At 33.0% G+C, this 18,907-nt stretch overlaps 1 protein-coding gene across 1 annotated transcript; it reads left to right on the top strand.

The window, feature by feature from the left end:
* The first annotated feature begins 1,107 nt into the window (after nt 1–1,107).
* On the top strand, nt 1,108–10,083 carry LOC103873981 (probable pectinesterase/pectinesterase inhibitor 33). Its single transcript, XM_009152391.3, has 3 exons — nt 1,108–4,621; nt 6,972–7,307; nt 7,391–10,083. The coding sequence occupies exons 1-3, from the start codon at nt 3,874–3,876 to the stop codon at nt 8,086–8,088; spliced, it is 1,782 nt and encodes a 593-aa protein (XP_009150639.1). The 5' UTR covers nt 1,108–3,873; the 3' UTR covers nt 8,089–10,083.
* The last annotated feature ends 8,824 nt before the right edge of the window (nt 10,084–18,907 follow it).

Raw genomic sequence — 18,907 nt, 5'->3', positions numbered from 1 at the left:
CCATAAAGTTATGGACAACTATGGGAAGCAGATGTACGAGTGGAAGAAGAAGTGGGAAGTAAACAAGGTAGTTTTTAATTTATTAACAATTTTTAATTTATTAAACTATTTTTTAAATTATTAAACTTTTTTTTTTTAAATTAAAAGGTCCCAAAGTCGATGAACGACACGGTCTGGAAGGAGTTGTGTGCGCATTGGGATAAAGAAGAGACGAAAGAAACTTCTTCCACCAACTTTAACAACCGCAGGAGCGACCGTAAAGGGAAGGGCATCTACAAGCATAACTTGGGTGCTCAATCTATTGCCACTCTGGCGGATCGCATGGTAAGTTCAACCGTTTTTTCTTCAATTATTTAAGTTTCGGAATTTTATTTTTTGTGCATTTTTTCAAATTTCTAATGTTTGTTTAATTTATTTTTTTTCAAGGCGGAAGAAAATGAGGGCGACCCGGTTGATGATCTCGCCCTTATGAAAAGGGCGTATACCAACAAGAAGACCGGCCAGATTGATGATGGTCTTGTGAGGGACGTGGTCGACCTGGTCCAAACTCAGGTGTATGACGAAGTGTCTCAGCTTCAAACCGATGATGACGATTCGACGGCCTCGACCAACTTGTCCCGGGTTCGAATCAACGAAATCGTTGAATCGGTAAGTTTTTTTTTTTAAAGTTCAATTTAATTATTTCTTGATTTTTATTTTATCATCAATTTATATTATCTAAATTTGGTTACTTATATTTCAGTCGGTTCCAAAGAAAAAGTGACGTTTGGTCGGTTTGCGTCGTCGCTCCCGGTCGGCTGCTCTTTCTTCTGCACCACCGGCATATGTTGATCCAGAAGTTCTTACGGCTCAGCTGAAGGACAAGGATGATCGGATATCTGCGTTGGAGACCCAGATGGCAGCTCAACAGGCGGGCTATGAGACCCAGAAGAGGCTGAACGAGCAGATGATGGAGATGATGAAGAGGATGTACCCGAACGAGGTGTTCCCGAACATTCCAGACCAGTAGTTTTTTTTTTTACCAAAAACTCTGAATGTTTTATTTAACTTTGAATATTATCTACTATGTTTTAATGTTTTATGTTTTATTCAGTTTTAATTTTAATTTTAAATTTTAGAATTTAAATCTTAAAAATTTTAATTTTTAAAAATAACAATAATTTTTAAAAAAAATTAATTTTTTCGAAATTCCGAGGGACGAAAGTTCCTCGGAATTTTCCGAGGGACTGAAATTCCTCGGAATTTTCCGAGGGAAGAAAATTCCTCGGAATTTTCCGAGGGACTGAAATTCCTCGGAATATTCCGAGGGAAGAAAGTTCCTCGGAATTTTTCGAGGGACAAAAGTTCCTCGAAATTTTCCGATAAACATTCCGAGGAATATTTCGTCGAAACTTCCGAGGATTGGACCATCGGAATTCCATCGAAATATTCAGAGGAAGACGTCCCTCGGTATATTCCGAGGAACCTTCCGACGAACTCTGTGTCCTCGGAGTTTCCTCGGAATTTTGTTTCCTCGGAATTTCGTCGGAAATATCCGACGGAATTCCGAGGAAATATGAATTTCCGAGGAGATATTTCCGACGACTTGTTTCGTCGGTATGTCCTCGGAATAGCGTTATTCCGACGACATACCGACGATTTTTTCCCTCAGTATGCGGATGTTTTCTTGTAGTGTGAGGTCACAGTGATTCCAAGCTTGAAAAACACCCGGCAAGGAAGAAGAATTGCAATGGCTTGGAATGGTGAGCAAGAGTTACAGAGTGCAGATAATCAACGATAGCGAGACCAGGAGCCACCTTGGAGAGCCATAAAAAATCATCAGTGATTTGGAGAAGACAGAGCCAACCGGTAGATATTTGTACATGATCTATTCATCCCGTGACACTGAGTGAATTTAAAGAAGGGGGAATGTTGGAGAGGGATTGCATCCCTCCACAAAGCATGCCGAATACAAAAGTTCTGCCCAAGGACTCAGCCAAGCAGCCAAGATCGGCTCTCAAGGACTCTAACACATTACAATCAGCCTAAGAGCTCGGCCCAAAGACTCGGCTCATTAATCTCAGCCCAAAGACTCGGCACATAAACTCATCCCAAAGTCTCGGCCCATAAGCTCGGCCCATAAGCTCGGCCCAAAGACTCGGCCCAGCTTATTAGGTCTAGTCGACTTTTGAGCAAACGGAAAAAGAGTCATGGGTATAAAGAGAGGATGTGAGGCATTAGGAAGAATAGAGAAATACACTTTCAAACAAATTGACGCCGAACTAGAATTTCTTCTTTACTCTCACTGACTGAACTTGTCCTTTTCACTTATGCTCGCCGAATATTTCAACTCATTTTCTCGTTCAACATTTTAATCTTTCTTATTGATCAATAAAAAGTGTGTTCAAAATTACCCACAATAAAGTTTGTTCATCTCCTAAGAGCCGACCAAACTCATATTCAATAGTTGGTGTCCACGTGGGACTATTCAGAGTAACGCTAAGAAGATCAGTATGAGAACCGACGACTTAACCAACAGAGAAGAGACTCCGGCCACAGAAGATGCAACCATGATGGAAATGATGAAAAGCATCATGGACCTTCTTTCTCAGCAAGAAGAAACCAATAAGGCAACTAACGGGCGTCTCGCGGTCATAACCGTTGTCATCACGCCACCAGCTGGCGATGTCAGTGGCCCTGTAGTGATAAAGAGTCAGCTTTTCCAGACTGAAAACTCTACGGTTGGAGGAAGAATGCACATAACAAACCTGTAAATCGCCGACCTCCTGATCTCGATGCAATATATCAATTCAAAGATCCACCAACTGACGAATTTTGAGCCTGGAGCGCATCTGAAATCCCCCTTTAAGAAGAGAATCATTGAGGTCAAAATCCATCAAATGGAAAAGATACGGATCCCATCGTACTTCGGCGAGACAGATCCCACCGTACTCCGTCGAGACAGATCCCAGAGACCATATAACTGCGTTAAACATAGCCATGGGACGAATACACTTTGCTGACGAAAATAAAGATGTCAGATAATGTCAGTATTCGTAGAGAGCCATAAGGGGCTCAACGTAGTTTTGCAGAATATCCAAAATTTCCATAGACAGCTTCCACGAAAAATCGGCTAAATTCTTGAAACATTACATAATATTCATTCGTTAAGAAGCCTCAGCGTCCAACCTGTGAAAAATATCTCAAGCTCCAAGTGAGGAGTTCAAATGGAGAAGTTCAAGCAGGTGGTATCGTTGATGTGCTTTCGGCGGTTAGTATACTAATAAATACATAATATAAATATTTTGATTTGTAAACAATAATTTATATCATATTATCATATTATTATTCTATAGTATAATTTTTCTTTTTTTTGAAAAACTTTAGTATAATTTTATTGTTAAAATGTTATGATTCTTAGACGATTTAGAAGTTAAGCAATTCATAAAAATTGTCGCCGTTTAAACCCTTTTTGGAACATTGAAGTTGATTTAACTTTTAGTTTCATATATTGGAAAATTGTACAATATAAATTATATAATCATATAGGAACATAAAAGTGAAAAGATTATTGAAAGGGTTTCTAAATATATTATGGAATCAAATACAGACATCTATATATAGGATTGATATTTTATGTTTTTATAATCATAGGTTGCTAAATAAGAAAATGAGTCACGATATCATAATGTAAACAATCCCAAGCAAAGACAACACACATCATCATGTTCACCCCAATAACAATCACTTGCAAAGTACATACACACAAACTCATAATAAACACAAATATTATTTAATTTAATATATAAAATAATAACCCTTTAATTAGTTAAGACATCACACCATGAAATTTCACAATTCCCCATACAAACTCATATCCAAGAACTTCAAAAAATGGTAAGAGGCATCTTCCACATATGCCTCTTGGCATCGTTTCTTCTTCTGCCACAATTCTCTTCCACCGTAAACTACCGTGGCTTCACCGTTGGAGCAAATGTTCCTTCTCCATGGGACCATAATATTCCCCCACCACCAGAAACCACACCATTCGCAAGCCCCACCACCAGTCCTCCAACCACCTCAGCTCAATCCCCTGGTCCAGCGGCCGCATCGTCTCCGATCAACAACAGCTCTATCTCCGGCGACATGACATGGTGGTGCAATAAGACTCCACACGCTAAGACATGCACCTACTACTTCCAAAAGAGCCCAGACCGCAACATTAGCCGACCACCAAGGTTTCGGTCCGAGTTTCTGCGAATGCTGGTCCATGTAGCACTTGACCAAGCCGTCATTGCACACGCTCAAACAGTTAAATTAGGTCAGAGCTGCACCAATAACCAACAGAAAGGCGCTTGGTCAGACTGTGTAACGCTATTTGAAAATACGGTCACTCAGCTGAACCAGACGTTCAACGGACTTAACCCGGGGGCTTCTAGTGATGTGAAGTGTTCAGACTTCGACGCACAGACGTGGCTCAGCACGGCTCAAACCAACATCCAGACATGCCGGTCTGGCGCGGAGGATCTGAAAGTCTCAAATTTCGTCATGCCGGCCATCTCCAACAAGAACTTGTCGGATTTGATTGGAAACTGCTTGGCCGTCAATGGAGTTCTCATGAAGCAACATAATCATAAGACTGGTACGTTCTATTTTTTAGTATCATAATTAACTTTAGTGGTTAGTTACTCATTTACGAATATGCGAATTTGTCAAGATATTTTTGTTACGGCTTATTTTTCTCCCCTAATAATATTATGTTGCAACGATTGGTAATACAGAAAATAAAGTGTTACGTTTCACACACACACGTAATCAGATCAATCAGACGCATTAATTTACACTCTATGGGATATATATATATATATATACGGTGCGGAAGTGTTTATTTTAAATTTTTATAAAATAAATATTTATTAGTATAAGTAATAATATATTATTTTCTTAATTTACTCGTATCAAATAATTGTCTAATATGATGTTTTTAAACCCAATAATTTATAGTTTATATTGAATAATTTCATTTATCTGGTAAACCGTCAATTGTATTACCCACAATTTTAGAATATAACCCATGTACTAGCACAAATGTATTATTTTTTATGAATCAAAATTTTAAGATAATATAATAAAATTGTTTTATATCTTTATTGTTAAAAGAGAATTACAGAATAAAAATGTCCACTAATTTTATAACTGGTTTATACTATAATGCTGCTGAGTAATTATTAAACCTATATTTAAGTATGTTTTTTCCTTTCTAATTAATAAACTATTTCCTAAATTGATCTAAACTAAAACAACAATTCAATTACATTTTAATGCCACTAAGATACTACCTAATTTTAACGTTTAGCATTTATTATCTTTTTATCAAATTAAACAACAATAAAAGATACTTAAATTTTAAAAGAATCATTTATATAATATAAATATAATATAGATTAACATATAAATATATAATCTTAAATATATTTTCATATAAATAATAGCGCATTGTTAATTGATTAATGTCGAAGAGTATAAAATACAAAGCGCAAAATTTTAAATAGTATTTTAAATACTTTTATTATACTTAAATATATGTTCAATACTTACTCAGTGGCATTCCAGTGTAAATAAGTTCTAAAATATATACTATTATTTGCGAAATAAATTTTTGGAATCGAGCTCTCATTTTAAAAGTTAGAGCGGTTAATAACATTTATACCTTTAATGAATAAAATGTATAACTAAATTAAAAATAAAAACGAAATTTTAATTAGATAATTGATTAAAATTAATAATAGTCAGAATTATCCAAAATCTGAAAATATATTTAAAAAGAGATAATTTATGTATATTTGTATTGTTATTATCTGAAAAAGTGTTTTAGTAAAAAGTTAAAAACATGAATTATATAACTAAATATTAATCAAATAAAATTTGTAATTATATAATTAAAAATAGAATATTGAATTATCCAAAATCTAAAAATCACGTTAAAATCTAGAATGATTAATAACGTTTATATCCTTAATGAATAAAATGTATAACTAAATTAAAAAATAAAAATGAAATTTTAATTTATTTGATTATATAATAGAATATTGAATTATCCAAAATCTAAAAATCACGTTAAAAGTTAGAATGGTTAATAACGTTTATACCCTTAATGAATAAAATGTATAACTAAATTAAAAAATAAAAACAAAATTTTAATTTATTTGATTAGATAATTGATTAAAATTAATAATAGTAAGAATTATCCAAAATCTTAAAATATAATTTAAAAAAGAGATAATTTATGTATATATTGTATTGTTATCTGAAAAAGTCTTTTAGTAAAAAGTTTTTTAGTAAAAAGTTAAAAAATGAATTATATAACTAAATATTAATCAAATAAAATGTATAACTAAATTAAAAAATAAAAAAGAAATTTTAATTTATTTGATTAGATAATTGATTAAGATTAATAAAAGTAAGAATTATCCAAAATTTAAAAATATAATTTGAAAGAGAGTAATTTATGTATATATTGTATTGTTATCTGAAAAAATTTTTTAGTAAAAAGTTAAAAACATGATTTATATAACTAAATATTAATCAAATAAAATTCTTAATAAATAATTAAAAATAGCAAATTGAATTATCCAAAATCTAAAAATATAATTAAAAAAAATTATACATATATATATATATTGTATTGTTATTTGAAAAAGTCTTTTAATAAAAATTTAAAGACATATATTACATAGTTAAATATAAATCAAATAAAATTTTTTAATTATATAATTAAAATTGTAATATTAAGTCATTTTAAAATTTATTTTAGTATAATGAATATAGTGTACAAAAAACTTTTCAAAAATTATGAAAATGTTTAAGCCCGCATTGCGGGCAAAACACCTATATAAAAAGTATTTGTGTTTTATACTTTTTTTTTTAATAATATAGATGAGTGGATGACTTTATCTAACATGGCCATATTTCAACTTGTTTGGTTTATCAAGCTAACCACAAAGAATATTTCCCAAGCTGGGTCTCAAGACACGAAAGACGATTACTCGTATCCGCATCTTTAGCGAAATCGAGACCCCACCTAGTGGTGGCACAGGACAGGTCCGGCCATTTCCGGTCAATTCAAGCTGCGATAAACTTCGCAGGAAGACGGAGAATCAAGTCAAGATTCGTAATATATGTGAAGAAAGGTGTTTACAGAGAGAACATTGAAGTTGGCAACGATAACCACAACATCATGCTCGTTGGCGACGGTGAACGAAAAACAATCATCACCAGTGCTAGAAGTGTCAAGGGTGGCTATACCACCTATAACTCAGCAACAGCGGGTAAATTACCTTCTTAATATCTTGGCTAAATTCGATTTAATTAATACGTTTTATGATACAAATAAGTTTATTGTCAACTGAAGGTTTTGGAGGCCAAAGGTTTGTTGCAAAGGACATGACATTCATCAACACGGCAGGGCCATTACGCGGCCAAGCTGTTTCTGTTCGGTCATCTTCTGACCTCTCTGTTTTCTACCGTGTCGGTATCCATGGATTCCAAGACACTCTCTTCATTCACTCGCAACGTCAATTCTTTAGAGAATGTTACATCTCAGGCACCATAGACTTCATCTTCGGAAATGCAGCTGTCGTATTTCAGAACTGCATGATTCTTGTCCGAAGACCTCTGCATGGCCAAGCCAACGTTATAACCGCTCAGGGTCGTGGTGACCCTTTTCAGAACACAGGTATAACCATCCATAGCTCAAGGATAGTCGCTGCTTCTGATTTGAGGCCTGTGATTCGAGCTTACAAAACCTATTTAGGCCGACCGTGGCAAGCGTATTCGCGTGTTACAATCATGAAGACCTATATAGATAACTCAATAAGTCCCTTGGGATGGTCTCCTTGGTTAAGAGGTTCCAACTTTGCTCTCAATACAGTTTTCTATGGAGAGTATAAAAACTTCGGACCAGGTTCTTCTACAAGGTGGCGTGTCCGGTGGAAAGGCTTCCACGCCATAACCAATGCTGCTGTTGCTTCCCGGTTTACTGTGGGAAGCCTCATCGCTGGTGGTTCATGGTTGCCTTCTACTGGCGTTCCGTTCAAGACAGGGTTGTGAGGAGAGTTGCATGTTTTATCCTAAAGACTAGTGTGATATTTTAAACACCTTTACCTTATTTTAAAACCAACAAATTATTCTATATATCAAAAGAGACACGGGTATTAAACACCTTTGCTCTAACACTACATTTTTTTCTCTAACGCTATATCTTTCCCGCTTAAAAATCTGTCACATGTTATGAACCGATATGTGAATGCCATAACCAAATAGGCATATTTTCTTAGACAGTTTTCTTTTCTTTGTATGCTTAGGATTTCCTTTTCCTCACGCTGTAGCTGAGGAGAATGTACAGGCTGCTTGACCCAGAACGTTACATGATTACAATAGTGCAGACCAATACTACGCCAAAAAAACTGCAATTCGTCCCCTACCTTTCAGAGGAACGATTTCGAACTGAAGCCTCAGTACTTTACACTTGTGGGATAAACACCTTTCCATGGTCACCCATATGAGCATTATATGGACCATCTGGAGCGGTTCGAGGATTTGGTTTCTGCCCTTAAATTCAATGGAGTCCCTGACAACTATCTTCTTTGCATGCTCTTCAAGTACTCACTTGCTGGAGATAGTTCGCACTGGTTTACGCAGTTACCACCAGTATCTCTTACATCCTTGACTAACATCAAAAACACATTCATTCGTTATTTCTTTGATGAGGCACGTGTTGAGGACTTGTGAACCAAGATTGCTACATTCACATAGGAGCCTACAGAGTATTTCAAAAGCTTATGAATCAGAGTCAAGTCATATCAGAGGGATTTTCCACACCATGGATTCAATGAGGTACAACTGCTTAGTACCTTCTTCATAGGCGTTGCTTTGGGATACCAGATGGCTCTAGACACTAACTTCAAAATAGGAATCCAGAAAAGGTTGTGAGACTTATTGAGAACTTTGCATCTGATAATAGCACCAAGAACACTGACTTCGAGGGGAGGAAACTTGCTACTATCTTTGGAAAAGAACAGATGGATGATGTTAAGGCCAAGCTGGACAGTGTTCACAAGCTTCTTAAGAAGCATGCCAACTTTGCAAAGGATGTAGAAGCTGTAGATGTTGGCGATGATGATGGTGACGTGGAGGATGTTAACTTCATCAATGGTGTTTTCAGAATCAGAGATATGGAAACCAGGGCGGAAACAAGAACTCGTTTGACAACAATCAGAGGGTTAACTACAAGAAGAGTTCACAGTACCAAAAACGGTACAACCACACTTACAACAACAGCAACGGCAGAGCTTATGAAAGTTCATCTTATCAGAATCCACCACCACAGACCCAAGAAGCAATATGGAAAAGATGGTTGATCAGGTTCTGGAGGGTCAGCAAAAGCTGAGAGTGGATTTCAATGGGAAGATAAATGTTGTTTACACCAACCTGAACACAAAGTTTGAACCTTTAAGCACACATCTGAAGAAGTTGGAGACTCAGATGGTTCAGACAGGAGAAGCTGTTAAGAGGCTTTAAGCCTTAATGAAAAAAGAGAGGAAGCACTAAAACACCAGGTGAGTGCCATCATGGATAATGATTTGTGGCAGGTGGTTAAGGAGGAAAAGCTTCAAGAGGGTGATTCTGGAGTTGAAAGCTCTATGAGTTTCAGCAGTTCACACTGATGTCAATCTACACCAAGAGAGGAGCACCGACGAGAATCGACCGACACATCCTGCCAAGCATCGATCGACACCATCTCTGGAGTTAGTTGTATCTTGCGAGATAATGAGGATCATGACCCACGAAGAGTTAACGGTTTGACACCCTCATCTACCCCAACCCTACCGGGTGACCACGGACGATATCGATCGGTAACATCAATCAGTATCCGATTGACATAAGGAGTAAGGAAACGATCGACAAGAGTTCTCCAGAAGTGATCGACACCCACTTTTCACCTACCGAGTGCGGCTACCTAGCATCGATGTGGCCAGACTGAATGCACACAGACACCCATCTAAACCTTTAGAGGCATCAACAAACATCAACAACCAGCAATCTGAGGATGCAGCAGAGCCTATGATTATTGACCAGGATACTGAGGGACATACTTTGAGGAGAAGAAAAGAAAAGGCTCCCAAGCATCTACGGAGAGAAGCTAATGAAAAAGAGATGGATAGCTTAGGAAATATATATAGGGTTTAAACACGTACTACGGTCTTCTGTAAATATAGGGAACTTTGGGGTAAAGTTAAAATTCATAACACTTCATTAAAAAACGTTGGTTTGCTGATTTGGAGGAGTTTCGATTGTCATCATAGTGGTGTCGGTCAACACTTGTTGATTCTCGACCGCTTCCTCTCGCGAGTTGGACGGACCACTATTCAGTAAAATGAGCATAATTTTTAATCTAGGATCCTGATTGACCTCAAACCAGTGGAATTGGAAATATAACTAAAAGCTCTTTCTTTTTCCCAACTATGATCTCAATCTCACCATGGTAAGCCCTTCATCCACAGCTAAACCTCTAACACATCTGCACATTTTTGCACCTCAAATAGGTCTAAAATCTCTAAGGTTCCCCAAAACTTAAATGAACCTGAAAATATTTAAAGTAGACTTCAAACACATATAATAGACTCTTTAAATCAATTATACCATAGCCTAAAAGTGGTAAAAACCATGGTATATCAGAGCGTTCTAAAGACAAAATTGTACATGACGTTGGTCTAGAAGTGCGATTACAATGGAAATCTAATAATACATGAAGTAAAATCTATCTAACTTTGCTAGAATAACCACCTACATCAAGAAAACCTATGTGAATCACAACCCATTTAGCAAAAGACAAAAATAAAGGCCAAGGTTTCTAATTGCAGAGAATTTCGGTAGCTAAGAATTGTACCTTGAAAATTACTAAGAGAAAAACTTCACACTTTACAATTCTGTTTACTGATTTGTCAAGGCCCTTGCGGATGAAAGGATCTCACATTCAATGCAACCATATCTCCTGCTTAATTTTCTGACGAAGAATACAATAGAATGTAAATAAGCAGCAGGTACAAGGAGAGGGATAATGCTCAGACCAAACAAAAAACTCAAGCTTCTTCTTCCACATAAGGATAGAACGAAGAGGAATAGGGTTTTCGAATAATCTGACACCTCAATAATCTCTTCTCATTGACTTTTTTAAAATACCATCTATGTAGATGGTATTCTCTCTTATTGAATTTAAAGGGTAAATGATGTTTTCTAATTAACCAAAAAAACTTTTTAAAAAAAAATCCATATATTCCAATAAGAGGAGATTTTATAGGATTTTTATAAATGCTATTTCCAATAACCTGAGATTTGCAAAGGTTTTTATAAATACCATATTCAATAAGGGAGGATTTGAAAAAAAACCTTTTTTTTATGAAATCCTTAATCTAATAAGCCCCACTAAGTTCTATTAGTCTTATCGGAGATTCGGGTCTTCTTCCTTTTCATCTTTTTCATTTTTCTCTTCTTCTCCTTGTGTCTTCTAATCGAAAGTTTATTTGGCGTTTAGGAATTGCCACTTTCAACTCAATATCAAAGAACTTCGCAAAGTTTGATTCTGATTATCATATGGGTTAATTTTCAACGATAATCTGAAAAGAATATCGAGCCGATGGAGAGATTACAACGTCTAAGTTTCTGTTCTCGTTTCTTCAAACCACTGGTTTTACTAGAACGACCAAGTGCGCATCGTACATTGTTCAAAATACTATCAAATTTTTATGAGTAGATGTTTTTGACTCGAAGTGGAAGAATTTCGTAAAACTGGATTAATTGGGTCTTTCGTATAAAAGGAACTTTACGAAATCTTTGAAACAAAGTGAGGAGGTGCAGATGATGAGGAAAAAGAAGCAATGGACTCGATTTTACCCGAGTGAGGTGCACAGTTCGTCAAGTTGTGAGCGAACTGGTCATGTCCTAGCCCTTATTGTGGTTGATCGTTTTATATGATCCTGTTTGACTTATCGAAGTTTGTCGAAGTGTTTTTCGTGTTTTATTTACGAGAATTGTTTTGTAAATGTGTTCAAATTTAATTTTACGGAAGTTATCCCGCAATAATGCTATTACAAAAAATTTTCCGTAAAATGTCGTCAAGTTTAATTTTACGAAAGTCGTTTCGTAAAATATTGAGTTTGGCAGTACGAGAGCCATTTTTTTTTGGAAAACTCACGTTTTGCGGCTTTCCGCAAATCTAGTTTCTATCTAGTTTCTGAGTTTTGATATCAGAAACTCTCACTGCGATGGGCTTAATTATCGTGACCAAATTTAGTCAAAAATTTGCTCGTTTCCGTAGGATTGATCATAGGGAGGTTTGAGTACTTTTTCCGTAGTAAGCTTATTAGAAAAATATCGTGAATTCACAAAATATGTTTCTACAGAAGTGACGCTTGAATTTTTCCGAAATCTAATGTTTCAGAAGACGTTCTAGTAGTGATGGATATGATCTTCCGTTTTGCTTTGTTTAGTCTTCGTCAGCCGTTTTAGGTTTCAAGTGATTCTAAAGAAATCAACTTTGTTTGACCGAAGTTACTCGGAAGAAGTACAACAGTGGGGGATATGCAACCCAATTTGCTGTGCTTCGTTTTCCATTTCGTTTATCCGAAAATTCTTAAACCAATAACAATAGATTCTATTAAAATTTTTGAAATCCAAGAACCAATAACAATGGAATCTCAAAATTTTCAAAGTTCATGAGAATTCACTTACCAATAACCACTTTAATAAAACAGCATTATTTTAAAACTAATTTTGATATATAAAAATATTTTTCTTTTATTTGTATTTTGTATTTTTAGAAAATTAAAACCACGTCACTATTTGTTTCGTAACTAAAGTATGCACAAATGTTTCGTATCTAAAGCATGGCTTATTTAGCCTCATAGATGAAAAGCCTCAATTTAAAATGGTTATAAATGTATAGGCACATTTTTTATTTTATGGCTTTTTTAGGCTAAACTTATGTATAGCCAAAAACATTGGTTTATAGCAGTGCTTTAAAATCCGACTAGAACATGCGGTTGAACTGCTAAGCCCGTTAACTCTATACTAGATTTTGACCCGCGCTTAAAAGCGCGGATTATTTTTCAGTTAATAAAAATATATGATATGAATTAGTATTTTAGTTTTGTTATACATTATTATGTTACAAAATTTTATTATATCAAAAAAATTATTATTTTTATTTAGTTATTTAATGTAATTATATTTTGAATCGTTTGATTACTTTTTTCAAAAAAATTATATGGATTAATCAGACTCAGTGCGTTTATTATTTTAAAATAAATTATTTTCAATTAGCTGAGAGCAATACTTTTATATCAAGTTTGGACCCGTCGTCGAACCAGTAAACACGATGACTTGTACATAAGCTGGTTTAGATTTAATGAAAACTCGTTAATTTAAAGCATGCAATCAAGTGTGACCCGGCATTTGGTTGACATGGTAGCAAAAAAATAATCTTCAATAATATTTTAAGAGATGAATGAAACTTCTAATATATTAACATAATAAAAAATAATTTAACGTAAATATATATAATTTTGTTTTAACAAATGATTTGCTAAAGTGTTTTTTATTAAATTTTATTTTGTAGATATTTAGAATTATATAATGTTAGATGACATGATATAATATGTTGTATGATATATGCTTTTATTTTAATAATTGATATCTAAATATTATATATCCATCTTTGAGCATAATATATGATGTATATAACGTTATTGAATAACAACAATAACATTGGATGATAATAAGAAAAATAATTAGAGAAGTGTATCATACAAAATGAGAAATAATAATAGGATTTATTTAAAATATTTAAATTATTTATAGTTATTGTAGTTAATGGTAGGATAAAAAATAAAGAGTTTTATATAGATGTTATAAATTCTTTTATAATATATTTTTAAAAATATTTTCTTTTAATAATATAAATTTTCAATCACATCTATAATATATTCTTATCAAAAATCATCATAACAATATATTTAGAATATATATATATTTAGAATATATTGTTAAACTAAAGTACACAAAATAATCTCTAACAATATATTTAGAATAAATTGTTAAACTGTATGCAAAATAACTTCCTTTAAAATATAGTCAAAATTATTAGAAGTGTTAGTCAAAGAGAATCTATGATGTATAAGCTGTGTAGATAAATATTTCAGAAATGTCAACATATTAATTTGAAAAACCACATTTCGATCAACGAAAAAATGATAGAGTGAAGTCTTTGGTAAAAAAAATAAATGATAGTGTGAAATGTTGCAAAGTTGGTGGTACCAAGGAACAATATAGTTTTGGTATTTAAATTTACCAGTCACGTTTTGGTTATGGATTCATGAGACATGTTTTGGTAAGATGATATATTTTACTATAATGGAGTTATGTATAATTTTTTGGTGTATCATAGTAAGTTGAGTAATAAATAAGAGCATTGATTATTTTATACTTAGAGAAATATAAGGTAATTGATTATTGCATAGTTAGAGAAATATAAGGTGAGACCAAAAAAATAGTTAAGTCTAATGAAAAGGTCCAACAACTTTTCATAGGTAAATTTTTTTAAAACTCCTTCCCTTTTAATAGTATAGATGTAATCAGATTTGTATTTTTTTAAATCAATTACTAGATTTTGACCCGCGCTTAGAAAGTGCGGGTTTGTTTGTTTTTCATTTATTGATGGAAAACTGATTTACAAACTACAATTATTTTTATTTCGAACCATAACAATTGAGTTTTAAGCCTTTTATCATTTGTTTTTTTTCTTTTCAAAATACGGTATTTCTTCGAAATATGGTAGTTGATCTATAATAATGTTTGAGTTTTAAGATTTGTTTTCATATCCGACCTAGATTCATGGTTGAACTTATAGACCCGATATATTGTATATAAACTGGTTCAGATTTAATCAAAAATTTGTTAATTAAAAATCTGATATACCCCGATAAAAACCAAAAAACTCACTATTAACCTGTGATTTGATATCATTGATCCGACAAAACATAAAATATCTGATAGTATTTTTCTTAAAAATGATTAAATTACTCATATATTTTTTTAATATTACATAAATTAGTAATTCCTTACAATTTGATGAAATTTTATTATGTCATCCAAATAAAAAATGATAATATAAAAAAACTTATTAATATGAAAATATTAGTTTATTTTTCGTTATTAATAACCTATTATAAGTTTGTGTTTTTATTTTAGATTTAAAAATTTATTTTAAGATAGTTTTTAAAATATTATCGAACACTCGTAATTGTCATATCAATATTATGTATAAAATGACATTATACATGAAAAAATGATATTCATATATGTATATATATATGATGTAGGATATAGGATTTTGGTTTGTATTAAAAATTTGTATAATATTCAAATGATCTATTTTAAATATTGATATATATATTTAAGAAAATAATATTTTGATGTTTGTTAATTTATTTATAGGTCATAATACATTTATATTTTTATTAAATTTAAAGTTAGTATATCTTTTAAATATATATATATATATATATAGACTCATTATTTATAGATTTATTTAGGTGTATATGTAGGCATAAAACTAAAAGACTTAAATGTCATTAATGAATTTTATTAATCCTTTGTAAAAATAAATTGTATTTTTGAGAAACTGCAATTTTCATTAAGGGTATAATTTGGGAATGATTTTATTTTAATGGTATTTATTAAAAAAATCATATTTCAATTTTATTATCTCTGCTATAATTGTTCCTATTTCAAATATATTTTATTATATTAAATGAAATTCATAAGTTTTTTGTTTTGTTATGGTGACCAAACTATTATAACTATTTTTATATATTTAAACTGATATTTAAATATGTATATAAATATGTACATAAATGTATGTTTTGATTGCAGTTTCATTATTGATGCTATAAGGATTTGTTCAGTTACCATTAGATGATAATGAAAAGGTGATATAGCATAAAATAAATTGCGTTTAAAATGACAATAGTAGTATATTATTTATTGACGAACTTTTATTGAATGATCACTATTTAATAAATTTTAATATGGCAATGAAGATTCGGAGAAGAAATAGGAACACACATTTCTTGTTGTAACATCTTAGTTTAATTAGTTGTGTATAATAGAGTAATTAATGAAAGTAATTAATAGTAGGACCAAAAATAATTAGTTAATGAATAGGTACAACAACCTTTCTAAATATATTTTTTATGACTCCTTCCCTTTTAATAGTATTGATTTATAAACCTGATAAAACCCGCAGAGAACCGTTAAATTCTTGAACGCGGCTACCGGCTGAAATACTGGTTGACCCAATAAATACCTTTTTCTTTTTTTCTCTTATATTTGTTAGTTAGTTTATTAAATATGTTTTGTGCTCTAAATAAAAATGAGGTTTTCTGTTTTTAATTACTGTCGACTTTGTATGTCCTTCTACTTATTTTTTATTTATTTTCTGCTTATCGTAAATCTCACTTACGATATGACATTTGTAATTTGAGTTTTTATTTGTGATTTTTAGAATTTGATGAAGATTTCACTATGTCACATGACGAAAATGAATTGAACGATGATAGAGAGAACCAAAATTAGTTGATGTGGTTTGGTATTAGTGTATTTTTGTTATCGACAATCTATTACAATTTATTTTTGGTTTATTTTAGATTTAAAATTTAATTTTTTTCATCTCCTTCTTCTGTTTTATCTTAGATCCCTCATCTGGAATCTTTGGTTGTATCACTTACCCTTAACCTTCCGATCTATTTCTTCTCCCATTTCTAATTGCAGATATAAGGCTAAGGTGAGGACTGATATGATCTATTCTTCATTTTTTCATTATCGCTTCATAGTACGAGTTTCTAACTAAATCATTTGTACCTTCGTGTTATCTATAAGCATATGTTTAGTTGTTTTATAAATGAACTACGTCATATATATACCCATATATATTGCATTTAATGTGTAAATACCTAGATCTACTCATAGGTTCCTAAAACGAATATGATGATTAAGACTTGTATGTGGGTGTTTGCATTGTTTGGGGATATGGAATGTGTGATTGCTGGCTTAAGGTATGGCACATGTGTGCCGGTACAACATGGTGGAGGTATGTACATCATAGGTGTCGTATCATTTCTTGTTGGATCTTGTGGAGATCGTGTGAGGTGGCATGATTCATTGCTTGAGCGGGCATGTGTGAAGTTAATAGTGTGGTAGCACGATCACACGGAGACGGCGTGATCGCTTGAAGGTGTGGAATTCACAGAGACCGCGTGAGGTGGTGAGTTCTCACGAGACACCATGAGAGGTATGGAGATAGCATGATGTGGCGTGTTCTCATGTTAGCACAATTAGGGTTTATCTTTGTTTCTTGTCGATTGCACTTGCTTTAATGGATATTCTAGGTAAAGCTTTTGTTATGTAGTGTGGTGAATGTTGAGTGATGATTTTGGGGGCTCTTAGGGTTTCCCTTCGAAATTCTCATCCCTCATCTTTCCATTTGAGGTTCAGTTCATGTCGGTGCGTTCTTGTCAAAGGCGTCCTAGGATCCTACTTTGTTGAAAGGCATATATTCTGGCCCTTGATTGGAGACAGATGTCCTGATATTGCTGACCATTTCAGCTATGCTGGTTCGGGGTGTTGCACCTCTGGACCTAGCTTCTTTCGCAAGTTGGTCAGTTCGACCATTTTCTCTCCGGGGAATATGATATAGGTTCACACTCTCAAAGTTATCCTGTAGACTCTGGAAATCATCAATCTTTGAAGCAAAAGATGGTCATTCCATCGGGCTCGTAGTCATATCTAATAGGTCTGAGCAGTCCGTTTTGAAGCAAATCGATGAGATCCTCGTGTCTACTAAGTAATTCCTTCATCTCAACGTGTAAAGTCATGTTTAATTTTAAATTTCTTTTTAAATATACTTTAATGATATAGATAGTAAAATCAATTAATTGAAAGAAATTCCAATGTATCATCTTTATATAGGAGAAATTGTAACAAAACATAATAGTAAATTTCCCGAATTTCAATTGAGGCCAACACTAATTTTAGCGATGAATTTGAGAATTTTCCTGTTTAGTCTTCATAATTGTACGTACATGCGCATACACATGCCTGTATATTCTCCCTAACGACAATTTTCTCTCAAAACTTAAACAAAAACATCTAATAGAGAATCCTAAGCAATTAACAAAAGACCTAAAAATCAATATGAAAACATGGTCCAACAAATCTAACTACAGTTTTTATGGATTACCCTACAAAAGATTTGCCTAATTAGAGACCTCTCTACATATATATATATATATATATATATATATATATATATATATATGTGTGTGTGTGTTTAAGGTTTTGTATCGCCAAGCAACACAAAGGTTCTTTGGAAAGAAAAAAATTCACAATGTCGGCATCCAGTTTTACTATCTTTTGTCTTTTTTCACTTGTTAGTCTTCAAGAATGTATGTGTATGCACATATAGTTTAGGTTTTGTTCATCAGTTATCATCAGTTACCATAAATATCATAACCATATCCTCTATAAATTTTCTGATTTTTTCTTTCTTACATAGGTACAAACGTGAAAGGTATTGAGATAAGCAAGTTAAATTTTCCGCTGTGCTCGGAATCTACTTGTCCTTCTAAATATAGAGAAGACTGTTTTCTATTATTTTCTTGTAAGAAAATAGAAAAATGTTATTGCTGCAACAACGGACATGATAAATACTGCTCATCAAACAAAGCACATTGTGAGAGACGCTGTAAGCAGGGAGCTTAACCCAACATCTCCTTTAAAATTTTCAGAAATTTGAAGAGCGCTTATGTATGTA

Source organism: Brassica rapa, chromosome A01, assembly GCF_000309985.2.
Source record: "Brassica rapa cultivar Chiifu-401-42 chromosome A01, CAAS_Brap_v3.01, whole genome shotgun sequence".
NCBI classification, from domain to species: Eukaryota; Viridiplantae; Streptophyta; class Magnoliopsida; order Brassicales; family Brassicaceae; genus Brassica; species Brassica rapa.
The sequence above is the reverse complement of the archived record's forward strand: the minus strand, read 5'-3'. Positions and strand labels throughout refer to the sequence as shown.

What these genes read in the sequence shown, in the direction of transcription:
- LOC103873981 (XM_009152391.3), top strand. Translation starts at nt 3,874, where the DNA reads ATGGTAAGAGGCATCTTCCACATATGCCTCTTGGCATCGTTTCTTCTT. An exon ending in GCAACATAATCATAAGACTG is followed by an intron (nt 4,622 to 6,971) that starts GTACGTTCTATT and finishes TGGTTTATCAAG; the next exon opens with CTAACCACAAAGAATATTTC. An exon ending in CTATAACTCAGCAACAGCGG is followed by an intron (nt 7,308 to 7,390) that starts GTAAATTACCTT and finishes TGTCAACTGAAG; the next exon opens with GTTTTGGAGGCCAAAGGTTT.